General features: G+C 36.3%; 1 protein-coding gene across 15 annotated transcripts in view; it reads right to left on the reverse strand.

Annotated features, from left to right (window-relative positions):
• Positions 1-27,729, reverse strand: part of CEP128 (centrosomal protein 128) — a 446,086-nt gene that overhangs the window by 32,272 nt on the left and 386,085 nt on the right. For all 15 annotated transcript variants that reach the window (XR_010130804.1, XM_063698091.1, XM_055361828.2 and 12 more), the window contains one exon: positions 2,082-2,159. Coding sequence is in view for 14 of the 15 variants with exons in the window: in XM_063698091.1 (XP_063554161.1) it covers positions 2,082-2,159 (78 nt within the window). In the remaining variant the exon portion in view is untranslated. The remainder of the gene's footprint in view (positions 1-2,081; positions 2,160-27,729) is intronic.

Genomic DNA, 27,729 nt, shown 5'->3' on the forward strand with positions numbered 1-27,729 from the left:
TATCTCCTGAGGCATTAGGTGATTTTTGTCTGGTGCATGACTTTGGACCAGAACTTAGGTCTTTGTATTCTTGTTCACGCCACACTGATTTTTAGAAAGTTTAAAGGATTTGAATAAATATAATCCACATCTAATAATCTCAAGGCTTTATGTATTTTCATTTAAGGCTATATCTAGTCATTTTTATTAACTTGATTAAAATCAGCTCTTTTTAATCACATAGAGGGCTTTAGAGTACATGTAGAACGGATTTTAAGCTAAAAGCAGCAGGGCGAAGCAGATGGGCTCTGCTGTTTTACACAGAATTAGATCCCACCTCCAGCTAGTTTATGGGCTCCAAGCTTCAGTGTCCTCATCTATAAAATGGGTGAAAATAACACCCATCTATAGGGTATCTCTGAAGATTAGGAAACATGTACCATAAAGTACTTAGCACCTGCTAAGTATCATGCACTGTGTGCGTAACACTTGCTAATTAACTCTTTCCCTTTTCAAGCTAAACGTTTCAATTTCAATATATTGGGAAGTACAATGCTGAACTCTGAAAAAGACTCTCCCAAAAAATTTTACTATTTAGGCATCTTCATATGTGAGTCTGTATGTATATGAGCTAGACTTGTAGATGATCACTAGCTCATAGGATTAAAAATAATAATAATGAGCCTTTTGGTAATAGTAGAGAATACAACTTTTAAATTGTACTTATGGACATTCTGTTCGTTGTAGACAACTGGGGAAAAAGTGATCTGTCACTGGAGGTTAAAATTTATATTTTTATGCTGGTATAAGACAGGTATCTATTTCTCAGTGACAAGTGCCACCTGTTTCCCATATTTTCTCTTGTCTGCCCTTCATTTACTTGGATAATTTCCGTTAGTTACGAGAAAAAAATGAAAATAATATGGGCATAACATATTGCCTCCTATCACATTGGGTTGTTTAAGAGTAAACAGAAATTGCATTGTTTTGGATACCGGTTTCATAATTCTTTGATAGATATTTAAACTGCAAATATATAATCAAATCTTGAGAAAGAATCAAAACTTAGTAAAACATATTTGAAACACTTGGTTTTGTTCAATTTGGGATAGTCTAGCTTTCTAGATTTGTCAGCTAAACTGGATCTCACTCAAAAATGTTAGTTACTGAACTACCAAAAGATGCTTAATGCAAGGTAATTTTAAGACAGTGTAGACCTTGGGAACCACATTATATCAATGCTTCCAATAAATCAATATGGCATGATCTGGCCATTTTCCTATCCACTGTATCTTCAAATAATATGTCAGATCTAAACAGAACCTAAATATAACATAAGTTATATTTTAAGGCCAATGTGAAATATGATTACGTGGTTGCCAAAAAAAATCCTTCCCATTGTTAGCTTCAGCTATACGAGGTCAATAAATTATAAATCATTAAAATTTTACATTGCATCTGCAGCCCTAAGGCTATATATGACGTTCTCGGGACCAGACCTTGTCTGGCAGGACTGGCAGCAGAGATATTTGTTTTGCATATCTCTTCTATGAGGAATTAAAAAAATTACACAACGTAAATTAACACATGTAACTAATTGGCTTGATAATGAAATGCTTTGTGGTTAGAGGTCTATCAATAAATGGCCATGAAATATGAAATGTGAAATTTACGTGGATTTGAGTTCATATGTCATAGTATAAAGATAAGTTGGGAACTACCATATCTCTAAAACAAACAGTACCCAAATAATTCACAAATTAAAATTGCTAACCAAAAAAGTTATCTATTGTCAGTGTAATGTGTAACTCCCTTTAATTCTTAGGCTTTTCTAAATTATCATTAAAGTTTTAGGGGCCCGACTGAGCTTCTAGTAGTACAGTGAAAGTCTCTATCTTCCTATCTTGTGCTAATACATAAGTTGCATTGTTTTCAATTCTAACTTCACAAATGTCAATAAACCCTGATAAGGTGGTATGTTAAAAGTTCCCAATGTTTTTTGGTCCTTCTTCCTTTTCTATACTTTTCTTTGCACATCAGGAAGATGTCAAGTGTTCTCACTCAGATAAAATACTGAAAGAGACAAGCCAACTCTTTCTCACTCTGAAGTCTTTGAAATCTTCTAGTAGGCTCAGTTTCTCAGGCACAGACTCCAGATGGTCCAAGGCCACTCGGGTACTCTGAAATAGAAAACATAAGGAAACCAAACATTATAAAAAATTGATTAATACTCTCAGAATCCACATACTAAAAATCAGATGCACCACTGTAAGAAGCAGTTCAAACTGTAGATTTAGACAGTCAAATAAGAACATATATAATAGTATTTTCAAGATAAATGTATCTTTTGAAATCAGAAGAATTATTTCCTTTTAAAAAGTATATGAGATGCATTTGCAAGACTGACTCAGATACAAAAATTCTTCCTGGATAATTGCTTTCAACTGATATGCTATGAAACTTTCTATAGACTATTTCATATTAATATTAATTTACAAACCTGCTTCAGTGAACATCAGAAATAGACTATGAGGTAATACTGAGAAATAGATGAATCTGCAGTTACTTATCTATGGAGTATATTAGAAATTCTTAAATGTTGCCATTATAAAGAAGAAAAGAGTTCTCAGCAATTATTTCAGTTAAAAGGGAAAGAGGAGTGGTTCTCAAGATTTGGGAGAAATATCTGAAATTAAACATTTGCTTCAGCGACACAAGATCCTGTTGATCATAAGTCAATAACTTATTACACAGTCTTTAATTAGCTGATCACTGTTACACCCACCTGTGAACATTAAGTGAGAATGATCTGAAAATTATTTCAAAGCAAACATAAAATAAAAAGTTAAATGGTAAAATAATCTTGAGACTAGAGACTGCATATATATTATAGGCATCTCTGTATCCTCAGCTCTGTCACAATGCCAGACATATTAGGTGGGTAACAGGTGCTAGCTCTTAAATTTAAAATGGATTTTAATTGTTCAATGAAATAAACAATAAACCCTATGGTTGACGCATGGGAAGTAAGTGAAGTGTACTGCAAGAACCTAGACATAAATTTGCACAAAGTTGCAGGGAAGTTAGTGGCCCCTCAATATTCCATGTGCTTCCCTACTTCTCCCCTGTGAAAGGTTCTGAACAATGGACTCTGAGAGTGTCACTTCTGGAATGAGACAGTTGAACCTGAGCGTTCCCCCTTCAATCCCAGCCCCTACCATGAGGACCCTGATGGCCACATGCTCCGGAAGGCATAACTACAAGATTAAGATGAGAACTGCCCACCATATTGGATTTCACATGAGTCACACAATAACCTCTACTGTGTTAAGCCATAAGATTTCAGGGTTAGTTATCGATGCATCATATACCATTAATTATCATATATAATACCTACCCTGAGAATTAAATAATGAAATTGTAAGCTAAATAAGTAGTCAACTGGCTCATTTTGTGGAATGGGGAATCTCTCAATTATGAGTATATAAAGATTTTTTTTTTTTCTGAGACAGGGTCTCGCTCTGTTGTCCAGGCTAGAGTGCAAAGGCACATTCACAGCTCACTGCAGTCTCAACCTCCTAGGCTCAAGGGATCCTCTGACCTCAGCCTCTGAGGACCTGGGACTACAGGCACACACTACCACACCCAGCTAATTTTTGTATAATTTTTTGTCAGGAGGAGTTCATTATTTTCTCAGTTAACTTTCCTATTTGAAATCTCCCATCTCCCTGAACAGAGAGATGCTGTTCTCTGCCTGGCATATCCAATCCAGAGCCTCACTGATGCAGTTTCCCCCACAGCATATACTTTATGTCTTTCACGGGGTTCAGGGGTAGAGGCACATATGGAGACAGAGGGCTGACGGTCTAACCCTTCCTTACAGACACTTTCAATGTACCCATCCACCCCCTCCTTCCACAGTAACTGTGCTAATTACTCCAATGCAAAAGGCTTTCCAGAATTCTGCAGGGTGAATGATATTTGATTGCTTTCTATTGCTATCCCCTTGGCAGATCCTTGAGTTTCACCTTTTCTGTTCTGAGTCATTTTACTACTTTTCAATGTTCTGTGACATGGAGTTACAGATGTCTTCTAGTTTTGACAAGCGTAAATCAGTTTTTCTATTTCTTCACATCCTTATTTTTGTAATGAGATTTTTGAGAAGGGCAGAAATACCTTTACTCTGCCATTCCGAAAAGGAAGTCTACGTGCTGTTTCTTCAAGTTCATAAAGTTCTCTTTTTCAAGTTCCACTGAAAGGATTTAGTAGTTTGTTCCTTCTGCTTAACATTTATATTATTGTTAGTCTTTAAGCCACATGTACTCACTTACACTGCCATGCATTTTAAATGACTTCATTTAATTTTTTCATGTGTAGGAAAGATTCATCAAAATGATGTGTTTCTTACTATAAGCCACAACATGTAGGCTTAGGAGGTTGCAGTTTTAGCCACCATATATGCTATATTCATTTAAATAATAAAATTATAGGTTTTCTCAGGAATTATATTGACTCTTGAACAATAAAATACAAAGCAATGCCCTGATGATTTTACATCAAAATTTTATGCATTGCATAAAATCCTCTTCATAAACACGCTCCAATAATATCTGTAGTATTAAAACTTTATTTCCTTTTTTTGTCCCGTAATTTTTCTCATTTTGAAGTGATCTTCTGAACCAAGGTTAAGTAAGTATGTAAAACTCATTTTGTCCTCAAAATAAGTAAATGATCTCTTGCCCTACTGTAAAATGCAGCATGTTAAGTAAATAGTTTTGCTTAAAATTTTCAATCAACCAGGTGACTACATGAAACCACTCTTTTCCTTGCATGTGTTTACATACTATTTTTGACAATTATATTATGGTTTTGGATGTATATTCAAATGGCTATGTTTTTGTGAGTGAATTTTGAAAAACTCCTTGACTCCTTCTTTTCTCAGTGCAGTTATTTTTATTCTCCCCTCCCTTGCCATCCCCCACTGCCCCCATCTCCCTTACCCAATCTTTATACTTTCTCACTATTTATTTCACTTGTGGCTTATTTTATATTCCATTTATGCATTGCTTATAAATATCTTCCTCAATATCAGAAACACTTTCTGGTACACATACCTTTCTTTTCATCCTTATATTCTAGTCAATTAACAACAAATATGTATCTTGGATATCATAGAAAGATCCACAAACATAGATGGCATACTTCCTGTTCTTCAGGAGCATTTAGCTTACCCAGGGGAACAAAAGATGTAATAATTACACAAAGAAAAAAGTTATTTGTACTTACTTTAAGGGAATTGCATGCACAAATGCTGAACTAACTAGGGCATTTGCAACAACAAGATGTGAAGTAATGAAGACAATGAGTCCAATCTTACAGGCGTCTCAGGTCTCATAATTTCATGATTAAGTGATATTTTTTGGGAGAAAAATATATTTTCTGGCTCTTCTCTCTCTCTCTGCATGTATGTGAGTGTACTTAAAACTGCCACTTTGGCATACAAACTCAAGAACATGAATAACATTGCAACTTTTTTTTTTTTTAATTTAAGATTGGCTGGGATTCTGTGATTAGAATCTTGTCACATTACTTAAGATTTCAAAATTATTTTCACCCCAAAGCTCATAGCCAGAGAGACAAGATCCATTAGCAGATGAATAGTTTAAAATAAGAAACTTGCTGTATTTCAGAGATGTCATGAGGACCTATGTCATGTTAATTCCCAGGGCGAAATACTTTGTGCAGAGTCAGGGAAACATTTTGTTTTCTAAGTTGGTTAATTTTTTTCTGGCTTACATTATCTCATGCCTTAAAGGGCATGGACAAGTCCCCACTGTTCAGGGAGCAGGGCCGGACGTGGTGGCTCACGCCTGTAATCCCAACACTTTGGGAGTCCGAGGCGGGCGGATCATGAGGTCAGGAGATTGAGACCATCCTGGTGAACACGGTGAAACCCCGTCTCTACTAAAAATACAAAAAATTAGCTGGGCACGATGGCGGGCGCCTGTAGTCCCAGCTACTTGGGAGGCTGAGGCAGGAGAATGGAGTGAACCTGGGAGGTGGAGCTTGCAGTGAGCCCAGATCACGCCACTGCACTCCAGCCTGGGCGACAGAGCAAGACTCCGTCTCAAAAACAAAAAAAAGGGAGCAAAGTTTATTTCAATAATGTCACCAGCATATGACATGTGCTTAATTTGTCTTTAGTTGTTTTCAAGAATAAATAAATCAGATGCTTACAAAGGGGTTTAAAATTAGAAAACAAAGACAAGTTCACAATTAAGATTCCACTTCATAAAGGGCCAGTACATTGTGTATATTTGGTTTATCTCAGAGGCTAGAAGAGCTGGACTTCCAGGGGCCTAGAAGTGGGGTCAAAGCAGATGATCAGTTAATCTTAATCCTGTTTAGTAGCAAAATGAAAGACTGAACCATGAACACATAATTCAAATCTGAATACACTTCCTAATCCCTCACACCACCATAAGAGATAGGTATGTATTATTGTTATCATCATTATACAGATAAGGCAATTGAGGACCGGAGAGTGTAAATAACTTCCTTGCAGTCAGATGGTGGCAAAGCTGGGATGCAAATCCAAGCAGTCTGAATGCAGAAATGGCAAGGTTCTTATTAGGAAAATATTTTCATGGCAAATTGCCAGCTAAAACGGAGTACATTGCAACTAGAAGCTAAATAGTGAGTGCTTTATGTAAATTCCTAACTTCCCTCTAGCTATCAACTCTTAGCAGCTAGATTTTGAAGATGTGTCCTTGATAGGCTTATTTCTGGAAGAAAAGTTTTAAGATGAAACCATAAAGAATGTCATTTCACTGGTGCTAAAGAGTCTGTACTCAGGACCATGTGTCTAAACACACTTGTGTGCACACACGCGCAAGCACACACGCACACACTCACACACACACACTCACACACACATGGGGTCTGGATAGTGTTTCTGTTGATTATAGGATGTTAAATGTCAGAGGAGTTTTATGACACTAACACTGCCTTTTCTTTTTTTCATAACATTTAACACTAGTGAAGCATACTACCTGGCTACTAAGAGGTGTTTCAAATAAATGTTGGCTGAATGCAGAAAAAGGTAGACTTACCACGTTCTAATAAACCCACTGAATCTTGACCTCTTTATTAAAACCCCAGAAGCACAAGTTTGATGTTTTATGTATTTCCTCTAGACTAAGGGCAAGATCAAGTGGTAGAAGCAATAGTGAAATTCAGAAATCTTCTCTAATAGGCCCTGTGGCTTTTGCACCTACAGATGTGTTTGGCTATCTGTTGACAAGGGCAAAGAGTAAGCTGTCAGTTTTGCCATTCTGAAATCTTCAACAACACCAAACTCATATGAAGTTCAGCTGTCTGTACTGTTCCACAGAACATTTTTCCTTAGTAGTTCCTTTATTTCTGATTGCAGGGAAACCAAATAATATAGTATGACAACATAAGTAGCAGCAATTAGGAATTAAAAGGGGGGAATGCATTGCAATTCTTAGATTCCTGTCTCCTGTAGAGAAAACTTAAGGAACAGATTTAACCATAAATATATTTTAGTATTTATACTGCTCTTTGAAAAAAAAATGCACATTTATTTTCTTATTAACATGTAACAACTACTATTTTCTTATAGTGTTATTGAAATCATATGTGTTTTGAGGTTTAGATGATGAATAAATTAAAGGAGATGATATCTACATTTTTATTTTAAAAATAAATGTGTGAGTTTTTGGCACTGCACACATGTTAAATAAATAAGGCTATGAAGCAGTTTATTTGGGTTCAAAAATGCAATTCTATTTCATTTGGAAACAGATCCACTGCAAAACTTTCCTGACAAATGGCTGAAAGGTGGTAAAAGGACCTGAGTAAACACGTTTCTGGGAGAGGAAGGGTGAGATCATAAAATGGATAGACTGTATGCCTTTTCACTTGCGGTAACTCGATCCAGCACAGCTGTATTGGCTTCATAGGGCCCTGTTTTCCAAACTGTATAAGACACTCACTGGAACCACACCAAACAGTAGCAGAGAATAGGCCACCGAAGTTATGGTGTTGATGCACATTCTTTATGAGCCCCAGTGTTCAAAGTTGTGTGTATTTCTTGGGATATCAGAGGAGTCCTCTATTTCTAGACTGTATTTTATGAGCGGTCTAAAAAATCAGATGCCCACGTAGAAGTGTTTACATGTGTATTGGGGTAAGAGGGTACATAAGGCTTGTTAAGTAAAAATGCTTGTTAAGTTAACATGGCACTATGACATCAGTGTCTACATTTGGGCTAACATCTAAAAGAGTTTTTGTCAACAACAAATTCTATTTGTCTTCATATAACACTATTGTAGTCAAAAGTGGTAGATCTCCTTTAAAAAGCAATGATAAAATTTGAGAACAGGTAACATATCTTCTCTGAAAACTGAGATACAGAAGGCTTTCTAGGTATTTTCCAACTCCTATTCACAGTATTTTTTTTTAAGAGAGGAACTATATGAAATCCAGAACCTGCCATTTCAGATTACTGCTTTCTTATTTCTACATATAACTGAATTATGTTACAGTCAACCCATTATCTTACTATTAGCTTAAAAAGATGTAGTATTTTCTCCAAATGAGTGATTTGGGTTTTTTTTTTTTCCTTTCAATAAGAAAACACCAAGAATGATTTGATGGAGAAGGGAAGACAGAGGAAATAAAGAATCATCTCTTTCCCAGAGGATTCTTGAAATTGTCTTCTTTCATATCATTCTTGCCACTCCCTGATATACAGAAAAAATAACATGCAAAGACAAATGAGGACTAGTTTAATGTTCTCTGTGTGCTGAACAATAAACTAGGCACTTACAACTGTTTTACAAGAAGGAGGGTCTTGAGATCTACAATCTACTTAATTGTAATCACTTCATTTCTTAAAACTGAACATAAAATGTACTCACAAGGGAAAGAAATTTCAGAGCGTTTGCAAAAAAACAATTTTTTTTAAGTGATTGCATGTTAAAATATGAACAAACAGTATAAGCCAAGGTTTCCTGGAAGATACTGTGTTTAGCAATTTTTGCTATGGTGACAGGTAAAGAAACTATGCTTCTAGATACACAGGTCCCAAACACGTGTAACCAGCTGAATGATGAACAGAGGTGGAATATATGCTGCATTGGAAATCAGCATCCCTAATTTGTGGATATTCATAGTTCCAGTAATGTTACTTACTTGTGTTTTGTGATTTTGGGAATATGACTTTGCCCTGCCTTCTAAGCTTCTGTATCTTATTTGCAAAATGGGGATCAATATTAATGGTCTTTATTATTCTACGCCCACAGAACAATACATTCACATTCACTCTCTTACTTGTGACTATCAAGTACTTACTTGTGATAGGCACAAGTAGGAGAGTGAATGTGAATGTGAACTGAAAAGTGTCAAGTACTTTTCAAACAGCAGATTTTTTTTTTAAAGCTGAATCTCTGAGGTACCATCAACTCCAGTAACTTCTAAAAGGTGAAGAGGTCAGTGACCATCTAAAATTAGAGCTAATAAAAACTAGTCAACAGAGCACAAAGCAGAAAAAAGCCAAACTTAATTAAAACTATATCTAACATTTAGAAATGCATTTACTATTCTACAAACATCATCTAAGATGTTAAAGTAATAGAAGTGTAATAGCACAAAAATTACTTTTGTACATACTGTGCCTTCCATGGAGAATGTTCCTTCCAATTTCCTTATCTGGTTAACACTTTTCCCCACAATGCTATGAGCATCTTCAAGCATACAGGAAATGTGAAAGAAATTTACAGAGCTAACCCATATACCCACCACCTAGATTCAACTATTATGTTTTATATTTGCTTTATCATATATCAATCCATCTATCCATCACTCTGTCTATCCTTCGATCTAACTTATTTTTGGGGTGCATTTCGAAGTACATTGCATACATTAATACACATTCCCTCACCTAATTCAGCATGCATATCATCAACTCCACTTCATTATTTTTTTAAATGTAGAATTTGCATGTAACGAAAAGCACAAATCCTAAGTGAACTGGTTAACTTTTACTTTCTTTCGTATGTCAGCTTAGTCATCACTTCCTCAGGGAAGGCTCCCCGGCTTTCTCTGATACTGTGAAACAATCTCTCCATTGGGTCATGAGCCTCACGTTGGCAACACTTACTGGAGCACTAATATAATATTAATTTGTGTGACCTATTAATGCTTGCATTAGCAGTGGGCAATAAGCGTCATGAGAGTAGGGAATATATGTCCCCAGCATTCCACGGAAGTGCCTGACCCAGGAGAGCTATTCAGCAAATGCTACATAAACAAATGAATGAATACTATTTGATGAAGGAAAGCTTTTCACATTTATTCAGTCTGCAAATATTTACTGAATGCCTCAGACACTGTTCTAGAGGTGAAAAGGCAACTCTCTGTCCTCAGGAACAGAAATGGGAGAGAAACTAACATGTTCATAAAATGTGATGTCATAAACACTCTGAAGAAGTGTAAAGCAGGGTAAAGTGGTAGTGAGTGATAGGGTTTCTATTTTAGACACAGGGGTCTGTGACAGCCTCTCTGATGCAATGGTTTTGGAGCAGACTGAGTCATGAGCATTGCCAGAGGAAAGCGACGGGGACAGGATATGTTGCGGGAAGTCAGGGACCTCAAACAGAGGGACCGGCTGGAGCCGTGGCAGAGGAACATAACTTGTGAAGATTTCAAGGACATTTATCAGTTCCCAAATAATACTTTTATAATTCATTACGCCTATCTTTACTTTAATCTCTTAATCCCATTAACTTCGTAAGCTGAGGATGTACGTCACCTCAGGACCACTGTGATAATTGTGTTAACTGTACAAATTGATTGTAAAACATGTGTGTTTGAACAATATGAAATCAGTGCACCTTGAAAGAGAACAGAACAGCAGCAATTTTTAGGGAACAAGGGAAGACAATCATAAGGTCTGACTGCCTGCGGGGTCAGGCAAAACAGCCATATTTTTCTTCTTGCAGAGAGCCTATAAACAGATGTGCAAGTAGGAGAGATATCGCCAAGTTCTTTTCCTAGCAAGGAATATTAATATTAATACCTCGGGGAAGGAATGCATTCCTGGGGGGAGGTCTATAAACGGCCGCTCTGGGAATGTCTGTCTTATGTGGTTGAGATAAGGACTGAGATACGCCCTGGTCTCCTGCAGTATCCTCAGGCTTACTAGAGTGGGGAAAAACTCCACCCTGGTACATTTGTGGTCAGACCGGTTCTCTGCTCTCAAACTCTGTTTTCTGTTGTTTGTTTATCAAGACAATACATGCACCATGCACCGCTGAACATAGACCCTTATCAATGGTTCTGCTTTTTCCCTTTGTCCTGTTCCCTCAGAAGCATGTGATCTTTGTTAGACCCTTATTAGTAGTTCTGCTTTTTGCCCTTTGAAGCATGTGATCTTCGTACCTACTCCCTGTTCTTACACCCCCTCCCCTTTTGAAACCCTTAATAAAAACCTGCTGGTCTGAGACTCAGGGAGCATCACAGTCCTACTGATATGTGATATCACCCCTGGCGGCCCAGCTGTAAAATTTCTCTCTTTGTACTGTCTCTCTTTATTTCTCAGCCGGCTGACACTTATGGAAAATAGAAAGAACCTACTTTGAAATATTGGGGATGGGTTCCCCCAATAAGGATAAACTCAGGGCCAAGGCCCTAAGGAGGGCACCTGTGTGGCACTTTGCAGGAATGAATAGTGAAGAGCCTGGTGTGGCCAGGTAGGAGCTCGCAGCCAGGTGAGGCTAAAGATGTCTGGAGCAAGAGGTTTTAGAGCCTTTTAGGCCACAGTTAAAATTCTGTATTTAATTCTTAATGAGATGGAAGGTCTTTTGAGGGTTTGAGCAGAGGAGTGACATCCTCTCATTTACTCTCTAAATAAATATGAGGATGTCATTTGGAGAGCAGACTGCTAGCCCCTCACCCCTAACCAGGAGAAGGTCTTGTGGAGTTTGGGAGTGCTGTGTGAGGGGAAGATGGGCATCTTACTCCTAGGCTGGGGACTTGCTGAACAGTAGCAGAAACTCTGAGACCCACCTCAGGGTGTCCTTTGCATAGAGCTCTGCGAAAAATTTACAGGGAGAATAGGCCGAATCCCCAGAAGGCCAATGGTACCATACCAAATGCTCCTGATTTACCCCAAACACTCTCTCACCCCAAGAACATGCATTTTGGCTGTAAACTTCTGAAAATGTCATATATGTCCACAAAATGTTTTCTCTAATCATATTTTTATTTGTGGTAACCTTCTGATTAAGGACAGGCAGCAAGACATAGTAAAAAAGATCATTGATAAGAAGAAATCAGGAGATACAAGGTTATAGCTCAGCTTTGACATTACCACTTGTATGAACTTGGGCAAACAATTTAACCCATGGTTCTCAGTGTCTAAGTCAGGAAAATGGGAAAACAGTATCTGAACATCTCTAATAACCTGTTTGGCACTAGCCGTAGTCCACTGTAGCATTAACTTCTTCCTATAGCAGGTTAGGATCTGCTTTTTAAGCTTAAAAGGCTGGAAAGAGTATGGAGAAAAAAAGATTTTATAAAGAAAAAGCAAACTAAGGAAAAAAGTAGATATGGGGTTCTTGGAGTTAATATTTACCCAAGAATACCTATGGAGTGGAAAAACCTTCACTCTTCTATGGCAGAAAGTGAAGCTAATGACTGTGTTAAAAAAAAAAAAAAACAGGAAAAAAGACATTTTTGTTTCCTTGGGTGTTTACCCCATGAAATTACCAACTCCAAATATTTGTCATGGTGTATTTTTAGAAAAGATGCTTCCAAAAGCAGGCAATGAACTTGCTTTTCATTTTTTTCACCTTATAACTGGCCTAACTTAAAAAAAAAATCTCACAATTTTACCCTTATCTAAATACTGCTAATTAACTTCTGGTTTTATTGCCACAAATCTTACTCCATACTTTTGCTTCTCTCCTGAAAGCTTCTATGCCATCATGACTTTATACATGAAGGTCTATCTGTCTGAAATGTTCTCCACACATTGCTTAAATGAGCTCACTGATTCTCCTGCAAGATTGGGCTTGGTCAATACCTCCTGTAACATGACAGTTAAGAGCTTGGGCTCTTGAGGCAGTCTACCTGAGTTTAAACCCTGGGTTAGTCACCTACTGGCTATGTGTCTATAGAAAAGTTCCTGACCCCTCTACACTGGGACTCAGTTTCCTAATTTTGCAGAGCTGTCGTAAGGATCAAATACATTAACACGTGTAAAGTGCTTAGAGCAGGGCTTGGCATGCGGTAAGCACTCAATAAATGTTAGCTATTACTACAATGATAACACTAGTTATTATTCTCTGAGCCTTTCCTCTAAACTCTGGGTTAAGTGCCCATCCTTAGTATTTCCTATGTGTATATGTACCTCCCATCCTGTGTGTAATTATTTTCTAATGTGTGTTTACTTGTCTCTTTCATTACACTGCAAATTCCTTAAAGGCAGGATGATATTTTTACCTATATTTCCAGTGGTGAGTACTTGGTATCACAGATGAATACATTTCAATTTTATTAAATAAAACCTTCTTATCATAAACATACACAAAGATACATTTAGAACTTAGAAATATTGTGGCAAGAAAAATATTGCAAGATTATATTTTAAATGTAGAATTTAAAAATCGACTATCTTTGAGGGACAGAGAATATTTCTCAACAGACTCAAAATTAAAGAAATAATAAAAACAAAAAACAGAACTGAAAGAAGAATGAGAGGATGGTAAAGTTCAGCTAGACAGTATAGACCGAGTTAAAGAGAGGAAGATGAGAACCAAGTCTTCTGTGGACCTAATGACATGGCACAGGAGTGAGTGCTCTGAAGAGCAACATGTTTCCTATGGATGAGTCTATAGGAGCTTGGCCCTGCTGGACAATGATGGGGACACCCAACACAGGGCAGATTCTGAGAAATGCTAATCATTTCCCTGAATCCTGCAAAGCCCTGGCCCCAAGTCCTCAAGACACCCTCAAGTAGGTAATCACATTTGTCTCTTCCATATTTAACCTAGAGCAGAGGGTCCTGATAGAGAGCTCTGATTAGGAATGATCATTGTTCTGGCTAAGGTAGGGTCTAGGTTGATTTATTTAAAAGTGCCTTGGTGAGGTAAACATAATTAATCTTCTCTGTCCTCAAAATAAAGGGCTATTTTCTTTTTTAGAGATGTCCTGTGTTCTCAAAGGGAATGACAAAATAAATTAATCATTTTCCATTACTCCACACACAGCACTTGGATGTCGAAAGACCATGTGAACAGCTAATCCTCCTATATGGATGAATTTCTTGTGACAGGCAGATCAGATCTAAACAGAAATCCGGCAAGGTATTTTATTTTTACCATTGTGGCATTGAGATTTATTTCAAAAATAAGTGAGATCAACTATGCCTATATTTTTAAAGTTTACTTTCATAATTAATCCTTTTTTGAACACTTAGAAACACTCTACTGGCTCTTGTAGCAAAGTGTTTCCCTGACGACTGCTGCCAAAGCAGACAGAAGCAGAGACTATCAGGTATATTTTAAAACCTTCAAAAATCCAGCTGCACTGTCTCAAAGAATCCTCACTGCCAAACCATACTTAGTTAAAAGTACCAATAATCTGAAGTTAGAGCAATATATTTTGACAATTTATCTAAACAGCTAATGTTAAAGGTTAAGTTTAAGTATGTTTGAGATGCTCTATTAGGCTAAATGGCTGAACAAAAAGTATTAAGAGGGTACATATGCAGTACATGTGAGCACAAGTATATATTTTTGAAGTTGGCCTGATGCTGAATCTTCAACCACTGGCTGAGAAAAATGGATCATGAAAACCAGTGGATACAATACAGCTGACAATGTTATTTGGTGAACACATTCATCTAAGATTTGCCACAACCAATTGTTTTCTTGAAACTCCAATAGCTAGAAAGTCCTTCCCTTCCCTGCCCAAATGAAAGCCATGCATTCATTCAAATGGACAACAATGAAGCTTTGTGGCTGGTAGCAAATAGGAAAAAGAGCTGGTCTTGCCAAAACAATTTGAAGTTTTGAACTCAGGCCCCCTCCCCTACTTCATTTTACATATTCAACTAAAATGAATAAGTCCTGCAGCCTTTACCAGACACATTAGTAACTAAAAGTAGCCAAAACCACACAACTTTGGACATTTCAAGTGTGCTATGAAAACTCTAGAAAACATGCAATACTCTGAAAATTAGGCAGGATTTCACAAAAGCTTATTAATAGAACTGGATACAGCATCCAGTCTTTCCTGTACTCAACAAGCATTTACTAGCACCTACTATGTGCAAATCAAATCTACGACATCACTATACCAGACTTTATTCTGCTAAAGCTGACCAGATTCAGCTCAAGAACATTCTTTGGGTTTCTGAATGAAAATAGGTCAATAGAGATAAACGTGTACACTATATCATAATTTTTCATTAGCCATCTTTTTTTCCCATTAAATTGAAAACTCTTAAACATAGGGACTCTCTTAGTTTGGCTGCTAAGTAATAAAATAAGTAATAAAAATACCATAAAGTGGGTAGCTTAAACAACAAACATTTAGTTCTCACAATTCTGGAGGCTGGGAACTCCAAGACCAAGGCTCCAGCAGATCTTGTGTCTGGTGAGGACCTGCTTCCTAGCTTATGTAGACAGCCCCCTTTTTGAGGTGTCCTCACATAGCCAGGAGAGAGATCATCTCTCTAGTATCTTTTGCTTCTTATATGGGCACTAATTCCATCATGCAGGCTCCAACCTCATGACCTCATGACCTAATAATCTGCCAAAGGGCCTACCTACCTTGCCGGCTTGCAAGTTGTGCAAAATATCAGACTCCTCACAGACATACTTTGGGCCATATAATTTAAAAAATGAAGTATTACGTAATAGTGATTATTTAGTTCTTTGATTCTAACATCCTTCTATGTGATTCCATCATTCCTCTATTTTCATATTATTTTAGTTCTTTCTAGCACAGTTAGAAACAATTGATGAATAATGATAAAATAATTTCCAGAATGATAAAATAGCAAAATACTTCAAGAATATGAGATCACCAAGATCTATTATGTATCTGCAAGACAGAATGGGACTTACTATATTTTAAAAATAAGGAAAATCTCTATTTGTGTCTTCATAGAAGATCTTTTTAAAAGGGATAAAAGTTTTTTATTTGATTTTAAGAAAATCAATACTTAAAAAAATTTTAAAACCAAGATTGGGTTCAGTTGACCCTGATAGTAGACTGAGAAGTAAACCACCCTTGAAAAGCTCTCAACCTTTTACCATCATTCTCAGAATCCTCTTCATCCTCTTAGTCTCAAGTTTCTCCTCCCTGTGAGCCTACTCAAACCACTTCTGTGGAGTCTGATAGGACTTCAAACAAGAAGTACTTGTCCCATGCCACCCTCCAGTGCAGTGCCTATAAGAAGGAACCATGCTTCCTACTCAATCCATTGCCTGGAGGAGTTGGTTATCACATGCTGAATGGAGAAATGAATGAAAGGCAATGAGTGTGATGCAACAAAGGATTAACACAAGAGTAGTAAGAGGAAAAATTAGAAAAGGAAGATGAGAGAGCCAGTTTACATAATCTTAATCAATATACCAGCAATTACACTGATTTACCATAAAAATAAACAATAACCACTAATTTGTTTTTAACCGTTTATATAGTTTCCAAAGATAATGGTTTTGTAAATCAGTCAATTTGTTGTAATTTGTTAAAATAAGAGAATTGGTCATTTGGCAAGTTCATGACTGAGCAAACTGGTCCTTGAAGTTAGATCAGACAAATTTTAATGTTAACAAAAGGCTAAAATGAAGCTCCCTTGATCCTTGGACAGTTATGGAAAATAATGTGTGAGAAAGAATCTTACAACTGTTGTTTCAATAGATTAAAAAGAAAAAATACTGGGGAGAGAAGACATGATGCTATCAGTAGAAAAGACATGAAATTAAGTCCGTGTTAATGAGTAGGACAAAATCCAGGAAAGCAGAGTAACACCAGGTTTTAGGGGACACACTAAAGGCACATTCTTGAAGGACATGTTGAAGATGGCATAAATCAGTGATTCTCAACCACAGCTGTACATTACAATCATCTGGCAAGCTTTAAAAAATACTGGGTCCTACCCCGGGTCAACTGAATCTGGGGGTGAGGGTGTGTTGAACTAAAATTACTGGGGTTATTAAATAAGAACTCTAAATCTAAATTTCTTAGAGCCTACATGTAAAATAACTGAGCTGAATTTTGGAGGTAAAATTAACATAACACAGAGTGCTAAGGCACATAACCAGAGTGGCAATACTAGGACAGAATGCAAATGTCCTGATTAATGGGCCAAACCTTTCCAGTCCACACACTGCTGTTGTGGCTGGTAAAGGTAATGCATACACCAGGGATGATTATTTTTAAAATTTAGAAAAGGACTTTCCCATCCATTATCTCATTTGACCTGCTGAGCAAAACTGTCACAAATGCAGGATAAGAATTAGTCCCATTTCCTAGATGATAGGAAACAGGCTTGGAGAGGTTAAGTGAGTCGCCCATGTGAAAAAGCCAGAATTCACAATCAGGTCTTCTAACTCCCATCCAACAGAGTTGGAGAGTATCAGGCTTTTACCTTACCCTGTCACTTAATTCCTACACTTCTGGAACAAACGTACTCTTCTTCAAGCAAAAACTAATGTAGAAGTAGGAGCTTTGAAGTATTTCACAGAAAAATGAGGTTTGAGTTAGAAATGAAAGGGATAAAATGAAAATCAGAAGTTCTTGGAAAAGAAGATGTAAAGGGAGTACTTCATAGAATCCACATATTTTAAGTCAGCGAGTCTATCTATGTTTCAGTGGCTTTCTAAAGCCACTATATAGTTAATGCCTGATAGCAATCAACCAACCATGTCAAGGCCTCTGCTGTGATAGAAAGCATAGGTAGCAGCGAGATGCTAGGAGAGAAAAACATCGCAAAAGCTCCAGAAAATCATTTATGGAAGACCAGCTAGCAAAATAATTAAGAAGTGAGCCTAAAGAGAATAACAATGGACAGGCTATTTTGACAGTTTGGCCTTTTACTGTTTGATGTTCAAATATAATGTAATTGGGGCATATGATAGGATGAAATCATATATTAGTGTTAAATAATTAACAAGAGACCACTTTGGGTATTTATACTAATAGTGCTAATAGAACAAGTTATACTCTCTCCAGCCTTTCATCTGAGATCAAAGTTTAATAAAAGCTCTAAACAAACTTTATAAAATCTTGTGTAAGTGGTATTACAGCTGTTATGCAGATGCATAAAAAAAGGTCAACTGAGGTGTTTAATATCACTGACAAAGCTCAAGATAGAACTAGTAATGCAATCTAGGGGCAGGCCAACTCTTCAACATTCAAAAGGAGGAAAACTAGATCAAAGTTGTTGTATGAAACTCCATTTACCAATGAGCTTAGGGCATATTATAACAATCTTAAATATGGTCCAAAAATGACCATACCCTATTTCTTCTTACCCTGCTCAAGGTAAATATGAGATTTGATTGCAAATTTTCCTCCTCTTCACTTTGTATCATTTACTAGATACTTGCAAAGCGTTCTTTACGCATATCTTCATTACTCTCACCAGTCACAAGTGAAGGATGTGGAATAGAAAGAATGCTGTGTTGCTAATCAGGACATCTGAATTTTAGCCCTAGTTTTGTCACATTTAGAAATTCATAAACTCCTCTGGCCTCTAGACTTCTCTTGAATAGGGTGAGGGGTATTGACAAGGATTTCTAGCATCAAGTTCTAACCTTATCTAAAATGTGAGAACCATGGCAGCAGGAACCTCATCTGCTGTATGCTTTATGACAGTGTTGAGACATGGTAGGGACGTCATAAATATCTCATACATAATATAATATGATTAAACTAGGGTAAGTTGTTTGATAGTAACTACTGGCAACATAGAAATTTTGTGAACACCCCAGATTTTTAATTCCTCCTATATTAGACAAAAGCCTACTAGGGAGAGGAATTTTTCTTTTTTTTTTTGAGACGGAGCTTCGCTCTTTTTGCCCAAGCTAGAGTGCAATGGCACGATCTCGGCTCACTGCAACCTCCGCCTCTCGGGTTCAAGCAATTCTCCTGCCTCAGCCTCCCAAGTAGCTGGAATTACAGGCACACGCCACCACGCCCAGCTAATTTTTTGTATTTTTAGTAGAAACGGGGTTTCACCATGTTAGCCAGGCTAGTCTCGAACTCCTGACCTCAGGTGATCCACCCTCCTCAGCCTCCCAAAGTGCTGGGATTACAGGTGTGAGCCACTGCGCCCAGCTGGGAGAGGAACTTTTAAAGATGATCTAGTCCAGCCCAATCATGAAAAAATAATAATAATAATTGAAATTCAGAGAGGTTAAATAATTTGGCCAGGGTCATGTGCCTGGCTATGGTGAAGACATGACCAGACTCTAGATTTTCTGACTATTAATCAGATACTATTTTTTCTCATATCACTTTCCATCATTTAAAACTAGTCATATAATAATTTTCAGCTAAAGATTGAAGGTAATTTGTTAAAACTAGATGCACAAAATGAAAATTCTCCATATCAGTTTTTCATTAAAGACTATTTAAAATGTGTATAAAATACACTATTCCCCCCACTATATATTGTGAGTGTAATACAAATATCTTATTTTATGGTTAAGTTAGGATCTTAAAAAAATATCAAATATACTATCATTACTCTGAGCTTTCACCCAGATAGGCTCTCTTAAAGAGAGCAGAAAGCATTTCTTATATGTGTTGTATTTTACAGAAAGATACTGCCATTGTGCTTTACAATATACATTCATATTATCTTCACAATATAAAGCAAGAGCTTTTACCCAGAGAATGTGCTGTTCTTAATATTGTTTAGAACAGGCCTATAAAACACATTATCAACCAAGGAAGTTAGAAAGGCAGTATGACTACTTATCGGCATCAAATACAACACTGTCAGTCTGACCTCCAAACACTGAGCCATTCAATAATACTAAATTCATCTGCTGGTGAAGTTGCATTCATTATGCAATTTCTCAGTGATACCTTTCCTATGTTATCATGTTTATGAAAAATTTGACAGGGCTGTAGAAAACAATTTTTATAGGCTGAAAGAAACCTCACATTTTTTAAATTCGTCATCACCTTTTGCCACAACGTTGTACCTCTGCATAAACAGCCCACTTTTTTAGCAGTATTTTCTACATTTGACCATAAACAGTCATGTTTCAGAAGCTTAACCCTTTGAAGATATCCCCATTGTTGGAAAACGTACATAGCTTAATACTAACATAGAATACAGGCTGTGTATTTTGGGACAAGGTGGAGAAAGGAGAATGTCTAGATTGTTTCACCCAAGATCCCTCATGAGAGATTCATGAGGATATTTCCGTTTGCCCTCGATGCGAATATACAGAAGGTAGACTAACATTAGAGCAGTGGGAAACTTGGCAGAACGGGCTAGGACTGGGTTTGTGCAAAACCTTTTTCCGGTTTCAGTTTGAATGGGTTCCCAGGAAGTGTCAAGTCTGAACAAATCCAAAATTTTACAATGTAGCTCAGCCAAAACTGCTGGGATTCACCTGATTCTGGGTCAAAACTGTAACAGAGCACACTGCGTTTTATTTGGTGTAAAGCCAATTGGACTGAACCTTTCAGGCAACTTCAATGAGAGGCTCATAGCCTTGGCAAAACCAAAAATGAACCTAGCTTGATCTTTGGTTTTAAAACAGCAAGTTCTGGCTTTGTAAAGAGATAAACGCAAGTTTTCCTTAGCGTCAAGATTCTTACAAATACTTAGGAGAAGTATTGCAAATAATTAACAGTTATTTGGCCAGATTTACATTATCAAGTCAGTTGTTTCCTGAGTTGTACAGTGGCACTTTAGTAAGTACTCTAACTCATTTGGGTCTATATATTCTTAAGTGCCCTAGAGCACAATTTAGTGTCCTAACAAAGAGTGATGGCTCTTCTTCAGCTTCGGTGCCTGTAGAGTGATTTGCACATGCAGTAGGATGAAGCACAATTAGTGTTAGATCCAGGGTAAAAAGGAAAAATAATTACAAATAAAAACCCCAACAGCAATTGTCTACTCCAACACAGACAGGTGCACTAAGTGTCCATGACATTACTTAGTATGTAATTTCCATAGAGACACATGGGCATCTTCTCACAATCTTGGACACCAAATCTTGAAGTTCAACTAGTGTGTATAGTTCAATGACTCTTTCAGAGATATGCTTCAGACTTCACAGTGTTTTTAAAAGAAAAATCATATTTCTAAGAGTTTTCCAGTGTTTTGTAATATTTCTCAATATAGGCATTTGAGTATATATTTTTCTCTATACAGCTTTAGGTTAGGATTTACCCCATTTTAAGTTGTGTTAGCTCTGTAAGTATGTTTTGAAAATAAGGGAGATAAGATTTTTTAAGTATTTGGGAAGCTGATTAAATGCCAACTAATTGCAACTACTAATTACACATTTGCTCTAATTCAATGGTTTTCAAAATTAAGTTTTAAAGCTATGTATCTCTCTCACACAGATTTTAAGTTATCTAAATGTTTTTAATCATAAGCTTAAGTAGTTGCAAAGGATGACATTTTCTCACAATATTGTAAAGAATGACATTTTCAAATAAAACTCATTCATATAAATAATATAAACTTATCCAGTAAACTTTAAATAACTCAGTAATTTGTCGCCACCATTTATCCACTTATAAAATAAATATGACCCTCGTTAAAAGACAGATTTTTTCTTGTTCCTTTTTTCCCTTTAGTTTATCCTAATATAAAATATACTCATGTTCATAAGTGTTTTTATCATTTTGCCATACTTCATCCTTCTCTGTAATAATGTATATATATGAATATCGAGAAAAATTGGTTTTTAAAATTCCCTGTGACCATAAAGCTCTGTGTTACACATTTTTATAGACTGGATTAGCATTACAATTAATATTAGGTATATTATAAATTTTGAGAAAAATTATTAAATGTGAAATGTAAAAAAAAAAAAAATCCAAAGCTTCCAAAAAGTATATCTCTTAATGGAATGAATATAGCTTCCTCTTCTCCCACACTGAATTAGTTCACATAATCATAGCTAAATGCTAATTTTTGTTTGAATAAGACAGGGTTTCATTTCATTTCTATTCCCATTATTTCTATAGATTTAATCACAAATCTTGTTCACATAAAAAGTACATGAGAATGAAAGTTTTGTTATAACAATGTTACTCAATTCTTGAATGTTTTCCTACTCTTATGGTAAATATTACATAGTGATCTGTCATCAAAATTAATTTTAATAATCTATCAGCCCTACAAAGTTCTCTTTTGACTTTGTTGAAAGCAAAGAACGAGAAACCACCTGACTTACCAAAGGACTATAATGTAGTTATTTAGACCATTTACTTCCTATTTCTGGAAGGCATGCCAAAAAGGCTTTATTTGTCAAGATTTATCATGTAACTGTTTTTCTTTTGTTTAACTCAACATATACAGAAAGGGTTGAGACAAATAAAAATCTTGCTAACTTTAACACTATTCGATTACTGTAATATTTTTGATATATTTATCTTAGCATTAAATATGTTTCCATATAAACCCCAGACCTACAGATTGGCAAAGCCAGTCCTTACTGTCAAACCAATCAGACAAATCACGCTTGCTTTATGGTATAAAAAGAGTCTGACTTCCTTTCTCAATTCAGTGGAATGGTGTTAATGTGTGTCCCTGTGAAAACTGTCTCACTTTTGAATCATAATTCTAAAACAGATACATAGGTAAGGCATGGAGCTCTGCTAGAGTTTGTCACCTGGATGAAATAAAATACTGCTGCCTTTAATGATTTCTTATCTACACTCTCTTAGCTTTGATTTCTGGAGCTATACACTCTTTGATTATAGTAGAGTAGTGGAAGAGGTGAGGTTATTAAATAAAAATGTCTTCACCTCCCTCCCCAATCAACAGTATACATCTAATTCAGAGCACTTCAACCCCAGTATCCCATATATCAAATACAGCTCTTTGTTCTTAACAAAAATATATGTGCAACTAAGAAGGACAAGAAGGCTTACCTCAGGGCCTTTATTAAAGAAGGCCAGCAGGCACAAAAATCTTAAATTACTCCTTTGCTTGGCACCTTAAAGTGCCTGGGAAAATTTGCCTCATGGAACTCGGGATGGGTGAGAAGTAGGCCTGTTTTTGTTGTTGTTGTTGTTGTTTGTGGGAGAGAGTCAATTATGAAAGGTGGGAGAGAGTCAATTATGAAAGGTAAGATGTCATTTCAAAGCAGAGTCATTTTAGGAGAAAGTGTATCTAGAAACTGAAGCTACAAAAACCAATTCTCAGTTAGCTGGGCATGGTGGTGGGCACCTGTAATCCCAGCTACTTGGGAGGCTGAGGCAGGAGAATCACTTGAATGCGGGAGATGGAGGTTGCAGTGAGCTGAGATGGCACTACTGCACCTCCAGCCTGGGTGACAGAGTGAAACTCCATCTCAAAAAAAAAAAAAACACAAATAAAAACAAAACAAAACAAAAATATAAACCAATTCTCTTAAAACTATTTGTGCCTGACTACCTCTTGGAAGATCTTTGTATACTCCCAGGGGCATGCTACCCTAGTTAGAACATGCTGTAATTTACCAGCTCTCTTTGAACATTACTGTTGGGGTCAGGATTAATCATTTTGCAGTAAAAAGCTTTTAAAAAGTTCTACTAACATATTTCAATTCCCTTTAGTTTTTTAATTTTTTTTGGTGAAATATGTCATTGATACAAAATTTTAAGTAAAATATATACATACAGTTTAAAGAAAATGACAATCTGCGGTTTTAATTAGTGCCTCCCTGATTGCTAATGAAAAATGTCTTCTCACATGTTTCTTTTTCAATAGAGATGCTTGCTTATGCCCTTTGCCCTTCTTTTGTCCCTTTTAAAAGCTTGGATACCTTTTTCTAATTGCTTTTTAGGCAATAAGATTTGGACACAAATTAGTAGTCAGTTATATCTGCTACAAATATATCCTATGTGTGGCTCTTCTTTTCACTCTTTTTATGTTGTATTTTTATTTGGTTTACAGAAGTTCTTAATTTTAACATGGTAACTTGAGTCACTTCTTTTATATGACCCATTATTCCAATGCCTTGTTTGCCTTTTTTTTTCTCTTCAGAAATCTCCTTCGGTTCCAGGGTTATGAAAATATTCAACAATTTTTTTGTTCTAAAAATCTTAGGGTTTACCATTCACATTTCGGTTTTCTTTCTTTCTTTCTTTCTTTTTTTAATTATACTTTAAGGTCTGGGGTACATGTGCAGAATATGCAGATTTGTTAACATAGGTACACATGTGCTGTGGTGGTTTGCTGCACCCACCAATCTGTCATTTAGGTTTTAAGCCCCACATGCATTAGATATTTGTCCTAATGCTCTCCCTCCCTTACCCACAACCGACATGCCCTGGTGTGTGATGTTCGCTCCCTGTGTCCATGTGTTCTCATGTTCAACTCCCACTTATGAGTGAGAACAATACATTTTTGCATCTGATATGAGACAGAGGTTCAGTTTAATATTTTTAATACCATCTATGGAAAAGTTCATCCTTACTCCACTGGTATGTGATGCCATTTGTGTCAAACATCAAGTTTTCATATGTACGTATTTCCGTTTCTGGGTTCTCTATTTGATTACACTGACCGACTTATATATTCCTGTGCCAAGACAACACCATTTTAATTTCCATAGCTTTAATACGTTTTGATACATGTTTAAGAAAACTCCCCTTACCTTGTTCTTCTTCAGAAGTTTCTTGGCTAGAGTGTCTTCTCTATAAAGCACTTGTAATTCTTTTTAAAGTTTTTTCTCTTATGTACTTTGAATTTTTTGTTACTTTTGCATTGGTATAGTTTTAATTACATTTTCTCAGTAATTGTTGCTTGGAGTTAGAAGTAAAATATCCTGTTTTTTATCAAAGAAATTGCTAAACTCTGTATTTTTCCATAATTTAACTATGAATTCCTTGGGCATTTTATATAAACAAGAACAGTATTTGCAAATATCAATTTTACTGCACCGGCTAGGACCTTCTGCACAGTGTCTAACAGAAGTTGTGGAATAGCACATCCTTTGTTCCTGGTCATAGAGGAGGACGTCAGCATTTCAGTGCTAAGGTGATTTACCCATAGACTTTTTTCCATATGACCTTTATCAGATTAAGAAAGTTTCCCTCTATTCTTAGTTTAATAGAAGGTTTATGATGATGATGATGGTGGTGGTGGAATCAATGCTTCTTATTCATTTATGGGGATGGTCTTTTCAAATTGTATTTCTCTCTAATCTGTCACTCTGCTACAAATTACATTGATTAATTTTCTAATGTTAAACCAACTTGTTTAACTGAACTGAACTGCTGGAACGAACTCAACTTGTTCATGATGAATTATTCTTTTTAAACATTCCTAAATTTACTTTGCTAATCTTTCGTATACATTTTTGCATTCGTGTTAATGACTAAGGGTCTAAATCCCCTTACTTACTCTCATGCTTGGTTTTAGCATAAACTCTATGCTGACTCAGGATATAAAATGGGCATGTTCCCTCTTTATCTAGTCTCTGGAAGAGTTTTATAAAACTGAAATTATCTGCCCCTAGAACATTCGGTAGAACTTATGTATAAAATTATTTGGGCTTGGTAGCCCTTTTCTGATTAAATTTCAATTGACTAAAAATAGTTGATTAAAATTATTTATTTAAAATTTAGTCATGCTATTTCTTCTTAGTTTTTGAAAATTATATTTTTCTAAGAATTTGTTTATTTCTTCTAATTTATAATTAGAAAATTATTCAGAACACTTTGCTATGTGGTTAAATTCTCCAAGACCTGTAGCTATATCCTTTTCTTCAACCATAATGGACAATGGTCTTTTTTATTATGATTCGTTGGTCAAACAACAGACTTTACTTTGTTAGCCCTATTGCATGTTTTTTTCTATTTCATTAATTTTCAGTCTTTATTTTTCCCTTCTTTTGTTTTCTTTAGGTTTTACTCTTTTAATTTCCTTTTAATATCTTATGTTGGGTGAGAAGCTTATTAATTTTTATCCCTTGATTTTTAACACAGCACTTAAGCCTTTACATTTCATCATAGATAACACTACTGCTATATCTCATACATTTTAACATATTAATATTTTAATCATTCAGTTCCATATATTTTAAAATTTACACTACATTTTTTGACCTGTGAATTGTTTAGAAGTTTGCTTTGTAATTTCTAAAAGCCTATGGTCTATATGGTTATTTTTTGGAATCTTAGAGCTAGATATGACTATGTCACGAAGTTCTGGTCCACGGATATGAACAGAAATGGTATGTGCAACTTCCAGTTTCCACTATTTTCAGTTTCCGCTACAGGGGAGTTACATGCCCTCTCGTTCTTGCATTCTTCTAGTTAGTATGCAAATATAAGGGCAAGAAGTGGCATAGGCATTGGATAATGAGGACAGAGCAACAACATATTGAGGATCATGGTGCAAAAGACAGAAGGAACAAAAAGCTGGAAGGAATATAGAGTTCTAACACCATGGGGACACCACCTGCCAATGGATAGCTTATGTTTGGATTAGCACATGAGATAAATTAATTTTTATGTTACTTAACCCACTCTTATTTTGGGTGTTTCTCCAACTTTAACTAATACAAGGGTATGAGAATCGACATTATCATGCTATTAATGGAAATGAAAATAAAGACAGATTTAAAGGGTGATATGAAAAACTGAATTTATATCACCAAAGTGAATTGCCCTACAATCCCTTTCACTTCTTGAAAGGACCCTTACTGTAGTATATATATTTTCTTTTCTTCCATGACCTCCCACTTACTAAGTTTGCTAGTTCCCTTCTCTACACAAGGGCATGCATTTTGCCTTTGCATGCACTCTGCCTTCTGGCACCAAACTGCCCCTACTCCTAATTTTCCAAGCACATTTCTAAGGTTGGATTCCCTCCAATGTGCACTTTCCCTCTTCCTGCTTGCAGTCTCTTACTACTCCACACCATCCCGCACATTGTCACTACATTTATAGACCCCATCCACTGCACCACGATCCCTCATTAAAAGCCACCAATGGCACCCTATTGGTGTAATACCTGTGCTCCCACTTTCTACCTCCCAACCTTGTAATGCAGATGGCAGAAAATGTAAGGTGATCACAACACTCTTTCTGAAAGAGCAACGAGAAAAAAATCCTTCCCAACAGAATGTTTCAGTAACTAGTACTGACCAGTATGAACTAACATTTGGGAAGGACCTATTTAGATCCTGATATAAAAGATCCCTGATGTAAAAGATATAAAACCCTGATATAAAAAAATCAAGTCTAAACTGCTTGGTTTGTATTTCAGAACGCCAGAATGACTCCTCTTACTCTCTCAAACTGTTATCTATCTCTCTATACATTATCTCCTATGAACCGACAGGGGGAAAAAATGTGAAAAGGCTTTGAAATGGAACAAAAACTTACTAGGTATCTTCAGTGAAGACCTAGTTTTTGCCTAGCACATCTGTCTGGGCTTCCTGATTCTGTGGGATCTCTGTGCTCTTATTGTCTTTCAGTTTTTATAAGTTTATGAGTTGCAGACAACTGATAACAAAA

Source organism: Gorilla gorilla, chromosome 15 (genome assembly GCF_029281585.2).
Source record: "Gorilla gorilla gorilla isolate KB3781 chromosome 15, NHGRI_mGorGor1-v2.1_pri, whole genome shotgun sequence".
NCBI classification, from domain to species: domain Eukaryota; kingdom Metazoa; phylum Chordata; class Mammalia; order Primates; family Hominidae; genus Gorilla; species Gorilla gorilla.